Source organism: Callospermophilus lateralis, chromosome 12 (assembly GCF_048772815.1).
Source record: "Callospermophilus lateralis isolate mCalLat2 chromosome 12, mCalLat2.hap1, whole genome shotgun sequence".
Taxonomy (NCBI): Eukaryota; Metazoa; Chordata; class Mammalia; order Rodentia; family Sciuridae; genus Callospermophilus; species Callospermophilus lateralis.
Genome location: NC_135316.1, coordinates 99,488,339 through 99,513,685, shown reverse-complemented (window position 1 = coordinate 99,513,685; position 25,347 = coordinate 99,488,339). Strand labels below are relative to the sequence as shown.

At 50.6% G+C, this 25,347-nt stretch overlaps 1 protein-coding gene across 5 annotated transcripts in view; it reads right to left on the bottom strand.

Annotated features, from left to right (window-relative positions):
* Farp1 (FERM, ARH/RhoGEF and pleckstrin domain protein 1) overlaps nucleotides 1-25,347 on the bottom strand; it is a 265,061-nt gene that overhangs the window by 90,319 nt on the left and 149,395 nt on the right. For all 5 annotated transcript variants that reach the window (XM_076872685.1, XM_076872687.1, XM_076872688.1 and 2 more), the window contains exon 3: nucleotides 11,161-11,265. In XM_076872685.1, the coding sequence (XP_076728800.1) occupies nucleotides 11,161-11,265 (105 nt within the window). The remainder of the gene's footprint in view (nucleotides 1-11,160; nucleotides 11,266-25,347) is intronic.

The following is a 25,347-nucleotide window of genomic DNA, read 5'->3' as shown; positions in this document are numbered from 1 at the left end:
CACAAAATCAAATAAGGTACAAGCTCTGCCTAGGTATTTGCGTATCAATTTGTTAAGCAGGATTGGATATCCCAGATGTATGCACAGGAAAGTTCTGGAAGAAAGCTTAGACTTAATATTTATAAGCTGTGTCTGGGGTCTGAGGGAGCCATCACCTGCAGGGAAATGTTAACCCTGGGCTCTCTGTTTTAAGAAGGGCTCAGACAAGGACCTCAGGCATTGCAGGAGTAAAACAGGAGCTACCCAGTTTTACCTATTTTTAAATCCTTTGTTTAACATTCATTACCTTTGAAAAATACATTTCAAAGGACGTCACTTGGCTATTATGGCTACTTATTTTTTTTCTTTTTTGTATGATGTAAGAAGACTTGACAGGAGATCTATCCTCCTAACAGATTTTAAAGTGTGTGATACTTGGGTGAGGGGAGCTCTGCCTTTCTGGGGATCTGCCTCATCAACTCAGCCACCGTCACATGATGCTGATCTGCATGGTGACCAACACCCGACACCCTCACATCTGCTAGCTTCCAGAATGTTCCAGCTGCTCTTGGTCCTGCAATATTCTTCATCTTTACACCTGGGCCATTCCTCAGAGCCTCTCCTCCCCTCATACGTCCTCAGTTAGACCCCAGGGAGGAAGTGAGGTCAGAGGTTGTGACTGTGCATAAATTAAGAGAACAGCAAGGGACACCAGTCACCAAGTAGCCACAGCTTCCATGACCTTGAAAGCATGCCTGCAGCTGGCAACATTTTCCTCTCTGCCCAAAGGAGCACAAAAAATGACTCTTCCCGAGTTTGCCTGTATTTATTTATAAGAGACCAGAATTGTCTTATCAGACCCCTGAGCAATGCTGTTAATTAAAAATTGGATTGCCAGGCACGGTGGTGCACACCTGTAATCCCAGTGGCTCGGGAGGCTGAGGCAGAAGGATCACAAGTTCAAAGCCAGCCTCTGCAACTTAGCGAGGCCCTAAGCAAGACCCCGCGTTAAAATAAAAAATAAAAAGAGTTGGGGATGTGACTCAATGGCTAAGTGCTCCGGGGTTCAATCCCCAACGCTGCCCTCCCCCAAATTAGTGGGCTGGCCTTAGGGGCTTCTGAGTTGGAACACAAGAATCGAATAATGGAATTAAGGAGGTATCTACCATGTGCCACGAGCCCTGCTCAGATCATCACTGTAAGGCACTTGAATGAATCCTTGCGATAACCATGTAAATTGGTCATTTATTACTCTAATGTTCAGATAAAGTGAAAAATCAAGGAAGTTAGGAATCTGCCTGGCTGCTCAGTGACTAAGTGAATGTGAAGACACAGTCACAGGTCACAGTGCAGAACTCTTCCAGTCTCCTCGCCAGGCAGGGGAGATGAATGCTTCTCTTGTGGCTGAGATGATCTCGGCGGGGAATGTCTGTGTGGCTCTTGGAGATGCAGACATCGATGGGAAGGTGGCAGAGGACATATGCTTTGGCTGAGATAGCCTGAGTGTCCATCAGGGCCACACACTTCATTATTAAGGGTGGGCGGGGGCTTCTCTGAGGTTGCTCTCTGCAAAATGTGGACGGCAAGAGGCCTCCCTCAGAGGAATACCATCAGGCAGATTGGCAAACCAGGCCACAGGAGCCAAACCTGTTTTGGTAATGCTTAGAAATAAAGGTTGGCTTTCACATTTGTAAGTGTTTTTTAAAAAATCCAAAGAATGATAATATTTTGTGAAATATAGAAACTATATGAAATCCAATTTTCTGTGGCTCTGAATGAAGTCTTATTAGAACACAGCCCACTCCTTCCCTTCCACCTTGTCTCTGGCTGCTACTGTCCTACAAGGGCAGAGGTGTCCTGAGGCCTCTCCCCTTGGCCACACTCTAGTCTGGCTCCACGGAGCTCTCTCTCCTCTCCTCGGACTCAACTTCAGGCTTCTGTGTCTGGTTTTTATCAAGAATCCCACCAGGTCGGTTTAGACAGAATTCTCTGATTTGTTCCCGGAGTTCATCCCTAAAACAACTCAATGGGTTTCTGGCCCTCAGCCCTTTCACCAATTAGCTGGTGTATTAAATACAGGTCTTGATTCCTAGGATCAATAGCATTTCTGGCACAAAAAGCCCAATCCATTAAAGAAAAAAAAAAAAAAAAAGAGCTGATTAAAAGACTTTTCTGCTCTGTGGAGTAATTCCGTAGGGACAGCTTCCTGGACAAGGACAACAGCAGGCCCAACTTGCTGTAGACACAGCAACACCCTCTGCAGCCTGGCAAGGCACAGGATGAGTCTAATCAGGGCAGAGCACAATTGATTATCTAATAACCACCACTGGCTTACTGCAACCTTGAGAAACATCTTAGACTGGAAAGTGCTTATATTTTCCTTAAACTTCCTCAGATCCTTCCTAGGAAAAATGCCCTGGGTAGGGGTGTGGCTCAGTGGCAGGGTGCATGCCAGGCAAAGCAGGAAGACCCTGGTTTTGAACCCAGCACTGCCAACAAAGTGGGGCTGGGGGTGGGGATGCTCTGACTTCAGTTCTTCCAGGAACAGAAAGGATGAGGCGAGGGAGAGAGGCTGAGCCAGAATCAAGTTGCCCAATTCGACAACTTACCACCTGGGACTTGTTCGTACCTATCACACCCACAGAAATGGGCAGAACCTGCAAGGTGGCCTTACGCCTGGGCAGCACAGGAGCAGCCCCTGCATGGAGCCTGGCAAAGATAACGGTCACACGGTGTTACACATCAGGGTGACGGCACACACGTGGTCCCCACAGCACTGCCACAACAGCCCAGGGGAGAAGCAAGCTAAGTGTCCATCAACAGATGACTGGGCACACACGCGCAGTGTGCGCATAGTGGAAATACCACTCAGTGTTGAAGAGAGTGGAAGCCTGTCATATAAACAAACCTTGAGGCACCCCGCTGAGTAAAATGCGCCAGTCACAGAAGGGCAGATACTGCAAGACTCCAGGGACATGAGGGGTCTCAAGGAGTCAAATTCTTAGAAGTAGAGTGGTGGGTGCAGGGGGAGGGAGGGAAACAAGGAGCTCAGTGGGTGAAAGCGGCAGGTCGCGTGATGGACAGGTTCTGGAGACGGGCTCACCGCACTGTGCTCTTGGCCAACACCACTGCCCTGTATGTGTGAAGCGGCAAGATGGCAGAGTTCCTGTGGTCTGGATAACCGTGAGGATGGATAACTCATGCTTTCTGAACACCTTCCCAAGCCCCTTACACTGGGCTCCCAGGCGAACAGATACTATTGCATGTGATCCTTCCAGAAGCTGCCCGAGCCGGGCACTGTTTCTCCCATTTTACTAAGTGAGGCTCAGTGGGTTGAAGCAACACGGCCCAGTAGCCTGCTACTAAGAGGCTCCCAGCGAGGTCAGCGCCAGCAATCTGACCACAGTGTAATTTCAACTGCCTTCGGTTATATCACCTGGCTAAAAGGTGGCACTTCCTAGGATCCCAGGTGGAGGTGCAAATCTCACATTCCCAGGCAAATTTGTCTGGGCAGAGGGAAAACACAACTAGTGTTTGTTACTCCCACACGTGAGCTGTTCTTCCTCAGATTACCTGGTCAAGACTGGTCATGGGAATCCCCCAACCAGATCCCATCAGCCCACCTCTGCATTTGGCCATGGGGTCTGCTGAGGTGTGCATTTTGGGGTAAACTTTCACGGAAGACACACCTATATCTCTACACATGGCACATGTTACAACTGCAAAGCTCACTGAATTTTCACAAATGGATTGCACCCATAGACCAGCACCCAGGTCAGGAAACACAGACAGGACCCCAGCTGTACCCCTTCTAGTAAGTACACTGTCCCCTCTAATGTCACAGATCCATTCTACAAAAACAACTTGTTTTTACAATTACATGAAATCAGTTCTCAGGTTGGGATTCCAGAGTTGACACACAGTAAAACACGGAGACCAGGTCAAAAATGGAATGGCAACCAAGAACACAGGCCTGAGCACCCTCGACCAGGGAACGTAGACTTCGCAAAGACTTAATCTCTTAAAGAATGGGATTCCTCATAAAAATTAAAAGAGAGAGAGAGAGAGAGAGAGAGAGAGAGAGAGAGAGAGAGAAAGGAAAACAGAGAAAAGGGCTTTGAATTTCACCAGTGAAACACCAAGAGTAACCTAGTATGGCAAATGGCCACTCACTCTCTCAAACAGTGTTGACAAACTACAGCTTGCCACTTGATCAAGTTTTACTGGAACGTAGCTATGCCCAATCCTGTCCACATTGCCTATGGTTGCTCGTACTCTATGGCAACAGATTTAAATAGCTACTGCTGAGATCTTGTGGCTGCAGAGTCCATAGATTATTATATATATGATATTTTGTATCTGGCTCTTTCTAAAAAGTTTATTGATGCCCATTCTAACTCCATGAGAAGAGGGACTGTGTCATGTTTGAGCCACTGGGACTAGACCACTCTGGCATATGGTAAATGGCCATGGGTTGGCTCACACATTTTTCAAAAAAAAAAATTTTTTTTAGTTGTAGATGGACATAATACCTTTATTTTATTTATTTTTATGTGGTTCCAAGGATCAAACCTAGGGTTTCACATGTGCTAGGCAAGCGCTCTCCCACTGAGTTGTAACCCCAGCATTGGCTCACACATTTTTTATTATTGGTATAAGTTTTTTGGTGGGAAGTGATGCTTTCTGGGGATTGAACCCAGGGCCTGCACGTATTCTACCTCTGAGCTACATCCCCAGTCCTGCATTTTTATTTATAGTACATGTGAAAAATAAACACCTCTTTCTTTAAGTCATTATTAATGGGGTTTTCTTTATTCTACAGTTAAGCCCATTCCTAAGCAATATCATAAATCATAAAAATCAAATCTGATAAAAACTTGAAAAAAGTCAGCCTAGGAAAAGAGAAGTACCAGCCGTGGCTGGCAGAAAAGGGTCTGAACCTGGAGTCAGGAGAACACAGTTAGAGCCCAGGTCTGCCCACTCGAGGCCCAGGTGGGGAACAACCCCTAGACTCAGAACCCCCGAGCTGCAAAGTGCAGATGTCAGTACAGACTTCGGGTTGGAAAGGCGGCGTCCCCTGGATGGGAACAGGACAGACTGGAACAGAAGAGCCCTCGGTGCTGCAGTGATGCCAGCAGGCATGTAGCAGGCTTGGCAGAAATAAGCAGATAGCATGGCTTCGGAAGTTTTGAAAACTATTATTTCAATATACAATAAGCTTATGAAGCAATGTTCTGAGTGACATGCACCTGCTACATGGTGACGGTTTGTGGTCCTCTCTTCCCAAGCTAATGAATGGAAACCATACCCCTCTTGCCACCTGACACATCAGCGCACGTTTCTCCCACAGCGTCACGTGGTGAAGCCCAGAACAGCTGTCAGGTGAAGGGGGGAACGCAGACTTAGATCGGACAGGTCTGCTGTGGCCATCTGTGGCTTCAGGAGAAGACGGGGTGGGAGTCAGGCAAGCTAAGATTCGTGGAAAGCGACGGAACGTTTGGAGGTGCTCACAGTAGAGAAGACACAACCTGCAGTCACTTTTAGATGATGAGACGGGCTCTGCCCTGCTGGCTCCAGGCAGGGCTTGGGGCAGGAGTCAGCGCCTTCGATAGGACAGTAATGGCACAGAAAGCCCTTGCCCTCTGGCCCCCCGCCCACCCTTCCATGTCTACCATCTTTGCCGTTGCCTGTTCCCAACCCCTCAACTCTGCCTTGTCTGCAGGTTCCTGAAGGGGCCACTTGATTTCTGGTATTTGTCCATGAGCTGCTCCTCTCCCTGGAACATTCTGGTAGGTCAGGCCCTCCGGCTCCTGGGCCTCGGTTTGGTAATACTGGGAAGGACTTCCTGAACACAATGTCTGCTGCCCCCACTGCCCAGTAGCCCTCCATGACACCTGTCACATGCCCCTGTGGTCTGTGACTCAGCCTGGAGCATAGGTTCCCTGCACCTTGCTCGTCACTGGATGCCAGGAGGGTAACTGGGACCAGGTCCCCGCACCTTGCTCGTCACTGGATGCCAGGAGGGTGACTGGGACCAGGTCCCCGCACCTTACTCATCACTGGATGCCAGGAGGGTGACTGGGACCAGGTCCCCTGCACCTTACTCATCACTGGATGCCAGGAGGGTAACTGGGACCAGGTCCCCGCACCTTGCTCGTCACTGGATGCCAGGAGGGTGACTGGGACCAGGTCCCCGCACCTTACTCATCACTGGATGCCAGGAGGGTGACTGGGACCAGGTCCCCTGCACCTTACTCATCACTGGATGCCAGGAGGGTGACTGGGACCAGGTCCCCGCACCTTGCTCATCACTGGATGCCAGGAGGGTGACTGGATCAGGTCCCCGCACCTTGCTCGTCACTGGATGCCAGGAGGGTGACTGGGACCAGGTCCCCGCACCTTGCTCATCACTGGATGCCAGGAGGGTGACTGGGACCAGGTCCCCTGCACCTTACTCATCACTGGATGCCAGGAGGGTGACTGGGACCAGGTCCCCGCACCTTGCTCGTCACTGGATGCCAGGAGGGTGACTGGGACCAGGTCCCCGCACCTTACTCATCACTGGATGCCAGGAGGGTGACTGGGACCAGGTCCCCTGCACCTTACTCATCACTGGATGCCAGGAGGGTGACTGGGACCAGGTCCCCGCACCTTGCTCATCACTGGATGCCAGGAGGGTGACTGGATCAGGTCCCCGCACCTTGCTCGTCACTGGATGCCAGGAGGGTGACTGGGACCAGGTCCCCGCACCTTGCTCATCACTGGATGCCAGGAGGGTGACTGGGACCAGGTCCCCGCACCTTGCTCGTCACTGGATGCCAGGAGGGTGACTGGGACCAGGTCCCCGCACCTTGCTCGTCACTGGATGCCAGGAGGGTGACTGGGACCAGGTCCCCGCACCTTGCTCGTCACTGGATGCCAGGAGGGTGACTGGGACCAGGTCCCCGCACCTTGCTCGTCACTGGATGCCAGGAGGGTGACTGGGACCAGGTCCCCGCACCTTGCTCGTCACTGGATGCCAGGAGGGTGACTGGGACCAGGTCCCCGCACCTTGCTCGTCACTGGATGCCAGGAGGGTGACTGGGACCAGGTCCCTGCACCTTGCTCGTCACTGGATGCCAGGAGGGTGACTGGATCAGGTCCCCGCACCTTGCTCATCACTGGATGCCAGGAGGGTGACTGGGACCAGGTCCCCGCACCTTGCTCATCACTGGATGCCAGGAGGGTGACTGGATCAGGTCCCTGCACCTTGCTCATCACTGGATGCCAGGAGGGTGACTGGATCAGGTCCCTGCACCTTGCTCATCACTGGATGCCAGGAGGGTGACTGGGACCAGGTCCCCTGCACCTTACTCGTCACTGGATGCCAGGAGGGTGACTGGGACCAGGTCCCCGCACCTTACTCATCACTGGATGCCAGGAGGGTGACTGGGACCAGGTCCCCGCACCTTGCTCATCACTGGATGCCAGGAGGGTGACTGGGACCAGGTCCCCGCACCTTGCTCATCACTGGATGCCAGGAGGGTGACTGGGACCAGGTCCCTGCACCTTGCTCATCACTGGATGCCAGGAGGGTGACTGGGACCAGGTCCCTGCACCTTGCTCATCACTGGATGCCAGGAGGGTGACTGGGACCAGGTCCCCGCACCTTGCTCATCACTGGATGCCAGGAGGGTGACTGGGACCAGGTCCCTGCACCTTACTCATCACTGGATGCCAGGAGGGTGACTGGGACCAGGTCCCTGCACCTTGCTCATCACTGGATGCCAGGAGGGTGACTGGGACCAGGTCCCCTGCACCTTACTCATCACTGGATGCCAGGAGGGTGACTGGGACCAGGTCCCCGCACCTTGCTCATCACTGGATGCCAGGAGGGTGACTGGGACCAGGTCCCCGCACCTTGCTCATCACTGGATGCCAGGAGGGTGACTGGGACCAGGTCCCCGCACCTTGCTCATCACTGGATGCCAGGAGGGTGACTGGGACCAGGTCCCCGCACCTTACTCGTCACTGGATGCCAGGAGGGTGACTGGGACCAGGTCCCCGCACCTTGCTCGTCACTGGATGCCAGGAGGGTGACTGGGACCAGGTCCCCGCACCTTGCTCATCACTGGATGCCAGGAGGGTGACTGGGACCAGGTCCCCGCACCTTACTCGTCACTGGATGCCAGGAGGGTGACTGGGACCAGGTCCCCGCACCTTGCTCGTCACTGGATGCCAGGAGGGTGACTGGGACCAGGTCCCCGCACCTTACTCGTCACTGGATGCCAGGAGGGTGACTGGGACCAGGTCCCCGCACCTTGCTCGTCACTGGATGCCAGGAGGGTGACTGGGACCAGGTCCCCGCACCTTGCTCATCACTGGATGCCAGGAGGGTGACTGGGACCAGGTCCCCGCACCTTGCTCATCACTGGATGCCAGGAGGGTGACTGGGACCAGGTCCCCGCACCTTGCTCATCACTGGATGCCAGGAGGGTGACTGGATCAGGTCCCCGCACCTTGCTCATCACTGGATGCCAGGAGGGTGACTGGGACCAGATCCCCGCACCTTGCTCATCACTGGATGCCAGGAGGGTGACTGGGACCATGTCCCCGCACCTTGCTCATCACTGGATGCCAGGAGGGTGACTGGGACCAGGTCCCCGCACCTTGCTCATCACTGGATGCCAGGAGGGTGACTGGGACCAGGTCCCTGCACCTTGCTCATCACTGGATGCCAGGAGGGTGACTGGATCAGGTCCCTGCACCTTGCTCGTCACTGGATGCCAGGAGGGTGACTGGGACCAGGTCCCTGCACCTTGCTCATCACTGGATGCCAGGAGGGTGACTGGATCAGGTCCCCGCACCTTGCTCATCACTGGATGCCAGGAGGGTGACTGGGACCAGGTCCCTGCACCTTGCTCATCACTGGATGCCAGGAGGGTGACTGGGACCAGGTCCCCGCACCTTGCTCGTCACTGGATGCCAGGAGGGTGACTGGGACCAGGTCCCTGCACCTTACTCGTCACTGGATGCCAGGAGGGTGACTGGGACCAGGTCCCTGCACCTTGCTCATCACTGGATGCCAGGAGGGTGACTGGGACCAGGTCCCCGCACCTTGCTCGTCACTGGATGCCAGGAGGGTGACTGGATCAGGTCCCTGCACCTTGCTCATCACTGGATGCCAGGAGGGTGACTGGGACCAGGTCCCTGCACCTTGCTCATCACTGGATGCCAGGAGGGTGACTGGGACCAGGTCCCTGCACCTTGCTCATCACTGGATGCCAGGAGGGTGACTGGACCAGGTCTCTGCACCTTGCTCATCACTGGATGCCAGGAGGGTGACTGGGACCAGGTCCCCTGCACCTTACTCATCACTGGATGCCAGGAGGGTGACTGGGACCAGGTCCCTGCACCTTGCTCATCACTGGATGCCAGGAGGGTGACTGGGACCAGGTCCCTGCACCTTGCTCATCACTGGATGCCAGGAGGGTGACTGGACCAGGTCTCTGCACCTTGCTCATCACTGGATGCCAGGAGGGTGACTGGGACCAGGTCCCCTGCACCTTACTCATCACTGGATGCCAGGAGGGTGACTGGGACCAGGTCCCTGCACCTTACTCGTCACTGGATGCCAGGAGGTTGACTGGGACCAGGTCCCTGCACCTTACTCGTCACTGGATGCCAGGAGGGTGACTGGGACCAGGTCCCCTGCACCTTACTCATCACTGGATGCCAGGAGGGTGACTGGGACCAGGTCCCCTGCACCTTACTCATCACTGGATGCCAGGATGGTGACTGGGACCAGGTCCCTGCACCTTACTCGTCACTGGATGCCAGGAGGGTGACTGGGACCAGGTCCCCTGCACCTTACTCATCACTGGATGCCAGGAGGGTGACTGGGACCAGGTCCCCTGCACCTTACTCATCACTGGATGCCAGGAGGGTGACTGGACCAGGTCTCTGCACCTTGCTCATCACTGGATGCCAGGAGGGTGACTGGGACCAGGTCCCTGCACCTTGCTCGTCACTGGATGCCAGGAGGGTGACTGGATCAGGTCCCTGCACCTTGCTCATCACTGGATGCCAGGAGGGTGACTGGACCAGGTCCCTACACCTTGCTCATCACTGGATGCCAGGAGGGTGACTGGGACCAGGTCCCTACACCTTGCTCATCACTGGATGCCAGGAGGGTGACTGGGACCAGGTCCCTACACCTTGCTCATCACTGGATGCCAGGAGGGTGACTGGATCAGGTCCCTGCACCTTGCTCATCACTGGATGCCAGGAGGGTGACTGGGACCAGGTCCCCGCACCTTGCTCATCACTGGATGCCAGGAGGGTGACTGGGACCAGGTCCCTGCACCTTGCTCATCACTGGATGCCAGGAGGGTGACTGGGACCAGGTCCCTGCACCTTGCTCATCACTGGATGCCAGGAGGGTGACTGGGACCAGGTCCTCGGTACGTGGGAAAGAATCACCAGAAGCAGAGCCAGGGACCTTACAGCCTGCAAAGGAAGTGACTGACAGAAAGTGGACTAGGACACAGCCTCCAGAAAGAGCCGTCGCACAAGGCAGGTAAAAACAGCAGGAAGCCGTACTCTAAATGTCGGACTCAGAACGGTGAGATTTGTTTTCCAAAGGACAATAGGACTTATTTAGCAGCTTTAAAATGGTTGGACCTATGGGTTGGGCAATGCCAGGCCTTTGGACTTGAACTACAGAAATCTTGCAATAATACATTCACTGTGGCTTCATTTTTAATAGCTTCAAAAAAAAAAAAAATGAAGGAAAGAAAAAGAAAAAAAAAAAAAGCAAAGCTGTGAATCCCTGACACTGGAAGTTGCAAATTATATGTGCAGCTGTGAAAAAGAAGGAAGAGGGCTGGATATGCTGAGAAGGAAATCTCCCCTGCCAGTGAGCGGAGTGCAGGTCACTGTCGATTGTTTCCTCACATCTGTGCATTGTAAAGATAAGCATGTTCCCAGGCGGGAGGGACAGCTCACCTCGTGTCCTCCTTGAACTCGCTGACCACGTGCACGGGCTACTTTCATCATGCATTTGAAATTATATTTTGGTGATACACACGCTCGCGTGTGCACACACCCACCCCACCCCCACACAGAGACATATGTATGCATTCAAATATTACCGCAAAATGGACAGACAGTAAAACAGCAACGTTAACTGGCGTCTCCTACCGTGATCTTTTTGTGATCAGGAAACTCGAGGCCAAAGTAGTCGCCCTCCACGAGATTGAGATGGCTGCACACGGCGTCCAGCAGCACCTTCCCTGGAGCTCTTTGCTGGGAACAGAAACAACAGGCGTTAACCCTTGAGTCGGGCAGCAGCCAAATCCCAACGGCTCCTCCATTGAGGAGCCCTCTCAGTTCCCGGATCTGCAGGTCTGTGCAGCTAGCCACCATCCACCGCCACGCCACCCTGAGTGCCAGGCCCAGCCACACCTCTGTGGCCTGCTCCTGCCATCCCCAAACTTAAAGGTGAATCTCTGCCACCTTCTCTCCACCCCGATCCCGGGCACCCCTCTTTCCCTTTTCCAATAGTAGACTGATTTTAGAGCAGGTTTTTGTTTGTTTGCTTTTGGTGCTGGGCATTGAACCCAGGGCCTTGTGCATTTGAGGCAAGCACTCTACCAACTGAGCGATATCCCCAGCCCTTAGAGCAATTTTATAGAAAATAGAGTCCCCTTCCATGCCACCCACAGTGTCCCTGTGGCTAATGTCTCACAGCAGTGTGGCACATCTGTTCTAACGGCTGAGCCAATATTGAGACATTACTGTCACCCAAAGTCTACAGCTCTTCCTGCGGTTCACTCTTCGTGCTGTGAAGTTCTATGGGCGTCAACCAACGTATAGACAAGTCTCCACCATTATGGGGTCGCACAGAACAGTCCACTGAATGAAACCAGCTTCCCCTAAAGATCCTCTGTGCTCTCGCTATTCATCCCTCCACATTCCGGGCAGCCACGGATCTTCCTCCTGGCTCTACAGTTACCTTCATGTAGTCATGTAGTTGGGATGGTACACACGCAGGCTTTTCAGCCTGGTTTTGTTTACCTAGAAACATTCATTTAATGTTCCCCTGTGTCTCTCGGTGGCTTGATGGCTTATTCCTTTTTATTGCTGAATAATATTCTGAGGCCTGAATGTTCCAGTTTGTCTCTACACTCACCTACTTAAGAGCACCTTTGGTTGCGTCCATGTTTTGGTAATTATGAATAAAGCTGCTATAAATTCTTGTGGGCAGGTTTTACGTGAACATAAATTTCAAGTCATGTCCAAGACGTTTTTTGTAACAGTTGAAATCACATCCCCGAGCCTCTCTTCTCCTCCACAGCATTTATGCTTTCTGGCTTTGTTTTGTGTCTAAACTAGATTGTACTCACGCTGGAGGGAAATGCCATATTCTAATCATCCTGGGATCCACAATGCCCAAAGACCAACTGGTTTGGCTGAAATCAGTGAATGCACAAATGAATGAAACTTACCTCTTCCCACCTGAGTCTGTGTCCTCAATGAATTTGGGGCTACTTTATGCACCTCTATATTCCCACGGCCAAACAGAGCACCTGGCACTCCATCAGTGCCTGCTACTCATGCAGATCAATGTCAATTCTACTCACGGGAATAAGGAGCATTAAATATAGGAACCCAATTTCTACCTTAAAGAGCTCAGAATCCTAAGAAAAATGAAGAAAAATGTTTTAAAGCCATTGCTGTCCACAGTTCCTGGTTTTATACTTTCTCTGAGAAGAGCAGAGCCTTTTAGGAGCCAATTAGCAACCTGGGAGACTGACAGACAGCAAGTGTGGAGGATGGCGCCGCCAGAGAGGCCAAGATAATAGAAATGCTTTTGCGATCAATACCATGCACTGTTTATTCTATTTTTAAGCAGATGCCACTTCGTGCTCCCACCCACTGAAGCCTGGAAGGTTCTCACAGCTGCCTGAGGGTGGGTAATCTCCACTCAGGCTGTAGAGCTCCACGGTAGAGTCGTTTCACATGCGCAGGTGGCAGGAGTAACACGTGGGTGCCTGTGACCCCCATTCTTCCCTGTCAAACTCTCTCCCAAGCCCAGGCTCACTTATCCAGGGAATGGACACAGAGCAGCATGGATTACAGGTCGCTCATCTTATTTCCCACCACTTTGATGTACCATCTGTCCTGTTGCAGACACACTATGTTCAGGCATTTCCCAGTGAGGCTGACACAGAGGGAAAGCTGCCCCACACTAGTCCCTGGTCCTGGGTTCAAGTTCTCACACCAGCCTCCGAAGACCTACATGACTAACTTATGCACAGCTATTTATTCTAGGACCTCCTCTCGTCCCAGCAACCCCAGTAAAATCTGTAGACGTGAATAAGAACATTATAAAAATAGGCCCCCAAATAAAAAATGATAGAAGAACTCCTGTACTATATAAGATTATTCTTCCACTTTCACGCTCTTCCTCACAATTCTCAACATTGTCTATTTGTTAACAAAAATGAGGCACCGATATCTGCCCAGCTGGCAGGCACCACGTTTCCCAGAGAATTCCTGGAACTAAGGGAATTTGATAACTTCATCTCGATTTACAGAGTCTGAGAAATGAGACATTTCGCAGTTCAACCCTGGAAATCTAAACAAGCAGGAAAAAAATCAATACACAATGGATGTCTTTATGCACAGGGTGTTAAACCAAGCCCTTCACAGGAGACGGAGGAGAGTTACCATCAAAACTGGGTCCCTTACTGAGTCAGCAGAGATTCGTGAAGGTGTGGAGCAGACCCTGGTCATCACACAGGCTGTGCTGAGATCGGACCTGCTCATTCCTTTAGCACTGTGAATGCTACCTCTGTCCTGCCAGAGGCAAGCACCACAGTCATAGGTTTCCTGCACAAGGAAGGGTTTGAAACGGATGCTTGGAATCTACCTGATAGATGACAAAGCTGGTCTTGATCCTTAAAACTTTTCTTCAGATTTATTATTTTGTATGAATGGTTATAGAAAGTGATTTTTTTAAGGTACTGAATTTATTTTTAAACACGGGGATGTTAACTTAGAATTTGAATGGTAGCTTTATTTATGGTCCCTAAATTTTATCTATAAAATAGATGCCTATAAAGCATTCTCTGAGTTGTCCTGTGAATGTCAGCTATCTCCAGAGATAAGAAAACCCAGTACATAGATCGCTAGAAAGCATTTCTAAGGCTTAAATGCATCCAGACTTGACAGTTTTCTAGGTAAATGTCACTGGAATGGACTTGGCATTAATATCTCCAAGTGTGCCGAGCTGCTACAACCTAAAATGCCTCTGGATATCATGATACCATGATGTTAATCAGGACCCCATTTCCCTTTCCTTCAGGAACTGACACAAAACTATCTGGGTGTATCAACGTCCCCAGGCAACATTCGGCTTTGGAGAAGGCACCTCAGAGGAGGGAGGCTTGGACTGGGTTTCCTCCGCGTGTTCTTTAAGAAGAGCTATTCTTGCCTTTAATGAGTCCTTGAACTTCACTCTGAAAGTTATTCTGTACAAATCACACCATAGACTGTAAAAACGATGCAGCCGTGACGGAAAACAGTATGGTGGCTTCTCAAAAAAAATTGAACATGGAATCAATCATCCTATGATTCAGCAATTCTGCTCCTGGGTGTAGTATCAAAAGAGCTGCCAGCACTGTACTGAAAGATACTCATGCACCCATATACAGGGCGGCATTATTCAAAAGAGCCCAAGGAGGGAAAACCCAAATGTGCAGTGGTGGATTAGTAACTGAGGAGCGAGAGGCAGTAGATGCATATTTAGTACCAGGTTCTCCATGACTACCAGGAAGTATTTGCGGCTGGGTGGCTTAAAGAAAAGAGGCATATTTAGCGCACAGTCCTGGAGGCACAGGCACAGGGCACTGACAAAGCCTGGCTCTGGAGAAGGTCTCATGGCAGAAGACACCCAACAGGTGAGAGGAACAGAGGACAAGAGAGCACACGGGGGGACCCGAGCAGGCCGGGGAGGGGCAGGCTTGCTCTGGCACAGCAACCCTTTCATGAGAACTAACTCAGGGGGTTCCACAAAATACCTCAATCCCTTCCAAGGGCACACCCCCAATGACCTGAGCAGCTCTCCCTGGACCCCACCTCTCAAAAGTCCCCGCCACTTCAACAGCACCACGCTGAGGACCGACCTCCAACAAAGGAGCCCTCGGGGGACAGACCACACCAACGTACAGCAACACGTGCACGGCGGCATGTTCCTCAGCCTTAAAAAGTCAGGAAGCCGGGGTGCATGCGACTCACGGATGAACCCTGAAGACACGGCACTAAGTGAACTAAGCCAGCTCAAAGGGTCACTTAAATGCAGTGACTGAGTGTGAGATCCATAGAGACAGAAAGCAGAACGGGGTTCCCAGGGGCTGCAGGGGGAATGTTAGTACTTGATAGTGCGGTGGGGATGGGAGTGCTGGAGACGGACAGTGGTGATGGCTGCCCAGCAGTGTCCACGTATGAATGCCACCGAGCTGCACACTTACAGGTGGTCACGACGGGTCGTGTTTATGTTCTGCATGTTTAACTAGAATAGAAAATACATAGGGAAAGTGGGAAACAGGAACTGAATGCCGGGGCTCACACTGAGAAAGGACCAGAGGCTACTCACCACGATAGCCTTTTAAGAATAAGAAAACAGCCTGGTGTCGGGGCACAGGCCTGTGATCCCAATGACCTGGAAGGCAGAGGTAGGAGAATCGCAAATTCAAGGCCAGCCTCAGGAACTTAACAGGCCCTAAGCAAGTTAAGGAGACCCTGTTTCAAAATAAGCAATAGAAAGGGCTGGGGATACGGCTCAGCGGTTAAGCACCCCTGGCTGCAATCCTTAGTGCAAAAAAAAGAAGCAGCAGCAGCAGCAGCAAAGGAAGAATCCATTTTCTTTGCATTAGATGTTAGAAAAATACTGAGATAGAACACAGGGAGAAAGCATGCGTCCTGCCTATTTGCTCATATTTCTTGGGATAAAGACCTTCTTTATACGTGTCTGGCAAAAAAGGCATGAAATGAACATGCTGGGAAGTGACCACAATCACACCTCGGGGCAGGCTTTGCCCTGGACGCCAGTGACGGCATCAAAAGCGACCCATCGACTAGTTCTTTATGGCCTTCAACAAGAAAAAAGGCCTGTAACAGGTTAATGAACTTGGATGGGGAAAGGGTGGCAGAACGCAGAGCAGACCCCCTGAAGAGCTTGTGCAAGCGCACATCCTCGGAGTGGCTTACTACAGCACGAGCCCGCACCCACGGACCTTCTGGTGCTCAGACTCTCATGCAGCGGAAGGGACACCAGTTACACAGGCATCATGTGAAAACCTGTGTATGACAGTGTGGTCTGACATGACAGAGATCCGACAGCAAATGCGTGTTTTCTCACATGTCCCCGTTTTCTCGGGTGTTTGTAGTGGCGGGCGGGGCGGATCTTTAAGGCTCACACTGCCTCCAAGAAACCAAGTCCAGCAGGCTCCGCACGCTGCCCGTCCTGATCAGAGGATCCCAGGCGCACATTCCTTACCGGAGGGCAACAATATTCGCAGTGTTTTATTTTGGAGAACAAACCAGTCATTAGTGAGACTATGTGATCAAATGTTTTATCGCTTTATTCTTATTGGCTTCTAATCATGCTCCCAGAAGCATCTGAATTTTAATCTACGATGCAAACAAGGCTGCTGACTCTGAGCTGTGTGTCTGTACAGCTTTCTCTGCTTTAGGGTGGCTTTTTGGGGGTCCTATAAAGCTGAACTTAGGCGGAGGTTGGCCCTCCTGGGGAAGGCCAGGAGCTGCACTCTGCATACCAAGCGGGGTGCATGGCCAAGGCCAGCTTCCAGCCGGTTCAAACCCTGGGTCAGAGTTGCTTTAGTTCTTTGGACCTTTGAGCCATTCCTATGCCTTCAAGTTATTTCTATGGCGTCAAGTTTTATGCAGGAACATATTTTTTTTTCACTTCTAAAAGAATGTGGACATATTCTCCTGTAGACTGGGGGTCTATTCTCCCTCCCCTTGCCCCACTGCCTCAAAGAGCTAAATAATTAATACCCCCTTGATAAAGCTGAAGCTCTGCCTTTCAGAAATTACCCCATAGACAGAAAACTGGACGTTTACAAAATGTGCCTCTGCTGAGGTTCAGGAGGGCCATCTCTAGAAGGGCTTTTTTCTGTTTGGGGATCCACGTCACCATGACAACCACTCATCCAGCAGAAGGGAACGGCTTCATGCAAATGCCTTGCCCTCTATTCCTACCACTCACACATTTGGAAGACAGTTCTATAATCCACTGACCCTCAACCCGACTGATCTTAAGGCATTACTATGTCATAGATTTTCTTACAGCTTGTGACAGTTTGAGTCTGGAATGTCCCCCAGGGTTCCCGTGTTGAAGGCTTGGTCCCTAGCTGAGGACACTCTTGGGAGGTGGTGGAGAGTAGTATAGCTGGGGCCTAGTTGGAGGAAGCAGGTCACTGGGGGTGTGCCTGAAGGGGACATCTTGTCTCCACAACCCCCTTCTTCTTCCTGGCTACATGGGCCCTGGCACACGGGCCCTTGGCAGGCCGCGATGCTGGTGTCCCTGTGGTCTCTCGCTCTGGTTTCCATCCCAGGCTAACACAAGCCTGAACCTCAACAGGAGCAGACGTGAAGAGCGGACACTGTGTCCCTCCCAAGACATGTGTACACCGTCACCCCAGGAGCTGCGGCTGAGACCTCATTTGGAAAGATGGTCTTTACAGGGGTCATGGGATTAAGGACCCCAGGAGGTGAGCCCTCAATGTGAGTGGTGTCCTTCTAAGATGATGAAGGGCACACCAGGAGGACATCATGTGACCAAGAGGACAGGGACAGTGTGACATAGCTGCAAGCCAAGGAACACCTAGGACCAACAGCCCTCCCAGAAGCTGAAGAGGCCAGGAGTTCCACCCGGAGCCTCAGAGGGAACGTGGCCTGCAGACATCTTGAGTCCAGACTTCCAGGCTCCAGAAAGGTGGGGTAACACGTCCCTGTGTGTGCTGCGTCACGGCCGTCCTAGGAAACTGTTCCCCAGCCCTCCGCCAGGCGGGGGCAAAACAGGGCGGTCACTTTCAGCACTGTCCCCTTCAAATAGATGACAATAAAACACCATTGGGACTGACAGGACAACCCTGGCCTTCCACTCCTGGGCCTCAATTTCCAAACGCACCCACAAACGGCGGGCTCAGCAGGGGAGGTCACTTGTTGCTCTCCGCGACAAGGTCCCTCTTTTCACTGTGTCAGATGTGAACAGCGTTCCACACGAGGTCCTTTCTAACCAAAGGTCACCTCTGTTGAGACCCGCAGGGCCCAGGGAGGCAGCAAGGCTGGATCCCAGTCACAGTGCATCCCCACCCTGTGCCCGCCCTGCCCGCTGCTCAGCCAGACCCAGCTCACAGACCAGAGCTGCTGAAGTCCGAGGGGAGCAGCTGGAGGAGCTCTCAGGACCCCCACATCTGCTGGAAATGCCTCTTTCCTAGAAGGATCAGCACAAGGCCACGGCCAGCCTAGGCTTCGCGTAAACTAGGAAAATCATGGCAGACTTGTGCTAAAGATAGCAAATGGAACACCCACCCATCTCCACCGCACCCCAGACCCTGCTAAAATGACAAAAATGAAAAAAGGAAGGAATTCCTAGAAAGAGAAAATGAGAGAGGGACAGCAAGGGAGAGATTTCCTGCAAATTCTGGAAAATGACAGAAGAGGAAGCCAAAATCTAATCAGGAGGGGAGAGGCTCAGCCATAGGAAGCAACCACATTAGGCAGAACTCCCCAGAAGGCCAGAAGTGGGGGACTCCAAGTGTGTCTGAAAACACAGGATGTGGATAAAAAATGAATCAAACAAAGAAACAGTGCAGTTTGTATCTCATGTAGCTAAGAGCTCATAACTTCAAATCCAGAAGACTATAAAGAGGAATATTTGGTTAATGAGGAGTAGTTTACATTAAAAAAAAGAAAGAAAGAAAGAAAAAGCATAGCAGAAATACAAATTTCACTGGAAAATGCAACAGCGAGGTTGGGAACTCCCTTCGAAACCAGAGCCACAGGGAGAGACGGGAACACAGAGTGGCCTCTAGACATTCGGACCCCGCCTCGAGATCCCCCGAAGATCCCAGAATTGGGATCACCTGACTCCTACCCAGAAAGACCCAGGAGAGGTCTGGGGACACGGGGACACGGGGACACGGGGAAAATCTGCAGAACTCTTCAGACGGAAAAAGGCCCGACAGTATGTCACAGAACTAATGAGTAAATCTCGTCCCAAAGGAATTACTGGAAACTTTTGGAAAGCAGGAATGATTCTAAAAGTTAGGAGGGAAAGGAAGATTAAAAACAGAAAAACCAGAACGTCACAGACTTCTCAAATGCAACCATCACGGCTCCATGAGAAGACGACATCCCGAGAAAGGTGCTGCCCGGCGGCTTCGTCACGGTCATGGAGACATCACAGAGCACTGACCAGCCCACTACACACCCAGGCGTGTATGTGTGTGAGTGTGTGTGTGTGTGTGGGGGGGGGAGCCTGGGGCTGGGAGGGTCATGATGAAGGACGTAACAGAAGGTTAACTCAAGCACAAGAGAAATTGGGCCCAGCCTGGCGTCTGTTCCTACTGTGAACTTTTTGTAAGTATCGTCCTCTCAAGTGATAAACAGCGCTGCACAGTGACACACAGGCCAGCACTGCAGCCGCTGCCGTCTCACCTACCGTACGTCCTGAGCAACGTCGGTGTCCCCTTTCATCCGCCTGCTCTGCACTGGGTCCTGGACACCCACGTCACCAACACACGTGAGGAGTGTGCTGTGGCTATGGTGCCACTGGCCCAGGTCTCCCGGCTCCCGTGTCATCTTACGGGTCCCCGAGTCCCAGCCCATCGCTGGCCTAACCATGGTCACGGGGAGCTTGACCACATCAGGAGCCGGGCCGGGCCTCCCTGCCTCCTCCACTCTCTGGGACGTCAGTGATAACGACTGCCAGTAAGGAGACTTGAGGTCAGATGCGGTGACCGGGGCCTCACCCGTGGGCAGAGGGGACCCACCTGCACCTCAACTGTCCGCACCAGATGGGCCGTTCCACCCCAGGGGACAACGGTGTCCAAGGCCACTCTTGCTCAAGGCCAGCTACTCTTGGTGCCTTGGTTTCCTTGGGGATGGGACCCTTCACCGTGCTACGGGGATTACGGGACTTGGTATTCACCAGGCCCTCAGAACGGTAACTGGGACTCGGTGATGACAATGACCACGATGACGACACTGACTGATGGAGAACGGGCAGAGGAGGAGGAAGAGCAGGACCCCAGCACTGCCCAGCAGGCGGGTGGCCCCCTCCCCGGGAGACAGCGCGGTCATCAGCAGGAACTGAACCCTCCACCCAGCTCTGGGGAGCCAGAACAAGGCTTGCCTTCTGGAGGAGGTGGCTGAATGCTCAGGCCAGCCCCGGCTCTGCCCACAGACCTGCGATTCTGCCTCCTCGCCACGGCTCTAGGGGCGGCCGGGCTGCCCGCAGGGACACACTGTCTCCTTGTTCCCCAGCACTAAGCCCCAGCGTTCAGAACCCTCATCAAACACACTTCAGATTGGATTTCAGAGTCCCCGACTCCAGGACGCGGAGAGAATGGGCCCTTTCATCTCCCTCGCTGTCATTCAGCAATGTCATAGCCACGGTGGCAATGTCACAACCACGGTGTCTGGACACAGCTCCCTTCTTCCTCTTTCTTCATTCCAAGACTTTGCACAGACTGAGTGAGTGTGAGAGTGTGTGTGTTTGTGTGTGTGTGTGTGTGTGTGAGTGTGATTCCTCTGGCTTTCTTATAAACCCAGTAGGAAGTGAGCAAAAGAAAAAAGAAAGAAAAGAGAAACCCAGCCCATGTACGGGAGAGTTCAGCTGCTCACGGTGGGCGTGCTGCCCCTGACTCATCATCTTTTGATAATGTGTAGAAAAATGTATTTTAAAATCTAAAAGTTATCAGAATAACAAAAAATCTCACTTGACATTCTGGGACTGCGTCTAATAGGCAGCAAATAAAATCTCTCACAAAGAATGACCAAGGCAAGTCTGACCCAGACTGGGGCAGCTCGGGGAGCGCTGGCCACCAGCACACTAGGAAAGGCTCCCTCCTGGGTCGTGTCTCCTCGGGCTCAATCCAAGTCACAGAAGTGCATTTAGTCCATGGAAAATGAACTTTCTGAAGAAGGGGGAAAAAAAAAGAAAAGAAAAAAGAACCCCAAACAAATCTAAACTGAAAACACCACCTGATATCACACACTTGGCCTCCAAAATTATTGTTCCACAGTAAGATGGGAAGTAGATATTTTGTTGAATTTAGTGTTTGAACAGAAGGGTGAAAATTTTTATAGAGCAAAGTCAGTAAAATAACACTGTGGTTCCTGGCTCCCATCTTCCTTCAAGTGCTGGTGAGGTTTAGCCACCTTATCTTAGCAACACAGCTTTTCCTCAGAACCCATCTCTGCGAACACTGACGGAAAGAAAGATTACTCTGTTTAGACACTCCCTGCAGAAAACATCTTAAACATGTTTTCAATTAGTCAGCAGGGAAAATGGGAATATATTTTCAAATCTCAGAAGGAGCTTTTAAAATTATTTTTTTTTTTATGCAAAAGGCTTTTAAATTCAAAATACATGAATCAAATCCAAAGCTGTGAAAACACAGCTTTCAGGGTCCTTTAAGAACGCTCAGCTCTGGCGTCACCAGAAAACCTGCCAAACAAATACTTTCTTGCTCTGGTTTGACCATGACTCATCCCCTCCCAAGCTCCTGTTGAAATCTGATTGCCATGTGGCAGTGTTGGGGTGCGGGGGGGCTCGAAGAGGTGATTAGGTCCTTGAAACACATTGATGTCAAAAAACAAAAACAAAAAACCCACATCAATGTCTTTGAGAGAGCAGATTGTCATAAAGCCAGTCCCCCACTCATGTTTTGTCTCTACAGCAAGGACCCACTTGACCTGCTTCTCTGCCATGTTATGACACTGTACAAGGTCCTCACCAGAAGCTAAGCAGATGCTGGCACCATGTTCTTGGGCTTCCTGGTCTCCAGAACCTTGAGTCATAAGTGACCCCGTCTCAGTTATTTTAATACAGCAACAGAAAATGGACAAAGACATCTTTATTTTTCATGTCTTTTCAGGTTCAAAACACTGTTAACCGTGGAAGTGAGGGAAAGAGGAGGTGGGCACCAGCCTAAGGTTTGTGCATCTACAAAAAAGTCAGGTAACTTAGCACTTACCTCTCTTTGAGAAACTAGAAAGTTCGAATTAATCTAAGCACAAACTCTGGCCTTAGAGAAAAGAAATGTACAAAGAAGCACGAATGAAAGTACAACAGCAGATCCAACAGAGACAGAAGGTAGCCGCCTGGGACTAGGGGGAGTGGAAAACGGGGAGTGATTGCTTAAAAGGGACAGAGTTGTGTTTGGGAAGATGAAAGAGGTCTGCAGATGGGAAGCAGTGATGGTTAAACAGTAGTGTGCACTAATACCACATTGAAGAACGGGGAAGATGGGAAATCTATGTTACTTACGTCTATTTTATCATAACAAAGACTGGAGGAAAGCACATCCCAAAATATGGAAAATCTGCTAAAAGGAACGGTCAATTGTGGGGTGGGGAAAACCAAGCACAACAAAAATATTTCCATCATAAAGAAAGATGGATGGACGCTAACCTTTACATCCTTCCTTTGTAGGAAGCTATTACTCCTGAGTATGAAGGCGCATACGGTCATGTTTGGGAGCAGCACTGAATGAGGAAGATGGGGGCTTTAGAATCATCAGGTCATGACTCTGAAGCCCGGCTTCCTACCCACCAACTACACAGCCGAGGAAAGTTAAATGGCCTTACCTAGGTACGATTTTCCCATATTAACAGCAGAATAAGGATAAATCTCTAAAACAGTGGTTGTCAGAATCGAATGAGGTAAATACCCAAGTGTCAAGCACACATGTCACCATCTTGCTCAATCAATGTTAAATCTCTAACTCTCAATAACTGTGAAAACTCCTGAGTATTTTTAAACATCTCTACAGTTTAAAACCACTATAAAATAAAGCTTGTACCTTCTCTTGTTGTCACCATCTCCTGATGAGGGATTGGGGAGTAAGAAAATGGATACAGAAGAGGGAAGGGGAGGGAAAGTGGAGTCCATACAGTCTACAAGCTGGAAAAACACTAAAAACTCTTAGGTGTTAACACCACTGTTCTGAAAAATAAGGTGGCCTGCCATGCACTATGGTTTCCATGCCAGGATTTAATTAGAGAATTAATTCCAGGATAATAATGATTCCAATAGGACTCTATAAATCAGGTTCACCTGGAAACTTCAGAGCACCCACATCCTGGGTCCCCCATACATAGAAAGCCTTGCAGGCCTATATGAATAGTCACACCCACACTCACAAACATTCATGGCACTTGGGAACTGGGACTCTGTGCTTCTGACCTTCAATGCCATTCTTCTCAAATTCACTTTGAGTACCTGGATGGATAGTTTTTTGTTCCTTTATTTTCTCTGCCTATGTTCGACCCATCACTTACGATTACCCAGTGACTTATTACATCAACAATTTCCAAATACTTCTCAACTTACCTCTATCAGAAACAGTCACCTTCACTAAATCAGATATGTCAACTCCTCTACTCAGATCCTGCTTTCTGTGCAGGACGTGGCCTTTATACAGGCTGAAACTCTCCCTCCAGAAATACTATGGGTAATTTTCTCACCTCTTCATCATCTTGGCTCAAATTTCAGTTTCTTGATAGGCCTGACCCTAACCACCTTACTCAAAGTTGCAATCTGTGCCCACACTTCCATCCTTCTTATTCCACAATATTTCTGTTTTTCCTTTCTCCTACATTTTCTAACACTCGGAACAATACATTTCCTAATGCTCCTTGCCCACCTCTGTCCTTCCCTGCTGGGACGCACTCTCCACCAGGACACCAATCCTCATCTGTTTTGTTCCTAGAACATGAGACAGAGAAGGTTCTGCTACGTGGACTAATGAATAATTCTAAAGCCATAATTCCATAGTGAGAATAGCACAGTCTTCAACAAAAGCAATTAGAAAGTGGGATCAAGATTCTAACGCCAGTGAGAGAATATATTTTTATTTCAAGAAATTGTTGAAATAAAGACTTGACATCTTCAAAATGCTACCAGTGCATACCACTAGCAAAAGGCCCACCACAGGGAAAAACGTTTAAAGGAAAAAATGACAAAACCCAGGGTGACACTCTACTGACCAGGAGCCTTGTTGAACTGCCGGTCACATGACAGCCACATTCGGAAAGGCCCATCTATAGGAAGATCCATCCTGTATAGTGAATGAGTCACATCACAGCAAGTGGCCCTGTGGCCTGCCTCACCCCGAGAAGGCTTGGGAACAGACCAAGTTTGTGAACACACAGACAAGGGCAGGCTTTTTTTGACTCAGTACTTTTGAGTACCCAAAAGCTCAGGTCCTTTTGAGCTGGCTCACTGGCCACCTGGGTTGCTCCTGGGGGACTGTTTCGATGCCTGGTAAGCAGGATGCCTGGGATTTTGCACTCTCTGCTGTGAATTCATACTGGCTTTTAGTTCCAGGTGGTCAGGATCGGCCTGAGCCCCTTGGTGCAGAGCTTATCTTGAAGCAGGACACACAGCAGCCACCGCTTCCGGGACACCTCGCCTCTGCGGGGACACCGCCATGCTCACAGAGAGCAGCGGGAAGACCACGGCAAGTGTGAAGCGAAGGACGAGAGCCCGGCTGGAGATGATGCAGTGTCCGCGGGATCCCACCCAATTATAAAGTAAATTTAGTACCGTGGACAGCCTACAGTGACCTCGTAGCAACACGGATAGAAATGCCCTGTTGAAAAACTCAGAGATGTTTCTGAAAAAAACAGAGCCAAGCAATAAGGGCTACCTTTAAAAACACAAAGCCTTTCTAAGTTGCCTGTAATTAAAGAGCATTCAAAACGCTAATCTGAAGGGATGACGGACAGCAAGAAATGCACAAAATGAAAGCCCAGTGTGTCCCCTTCTCAAGAGTCAGGGTTCCTTGGAGTGACGGTATTCCACCAATAGTATGTACTCATTAAGTACGTTTTTTTTCCCAAACTTATAAACAATAGCAGTGGTGCTTAAAACAAACCCAATTAAAATACCAAAAGACAATGAGCCTGTTTTTGAAACACAGATTCAATCATCTGGCCAAAATTAAACATCCCTTCAAAGAAGAAGTAGAGTTCCCAGGTTTGCCTAGAAATTGGACAGTTGAGACTAAATTCTGACTGGCACAGACAACAAAAAGATCTAATTTTAAAAGCTTGGATCTGCTTCCC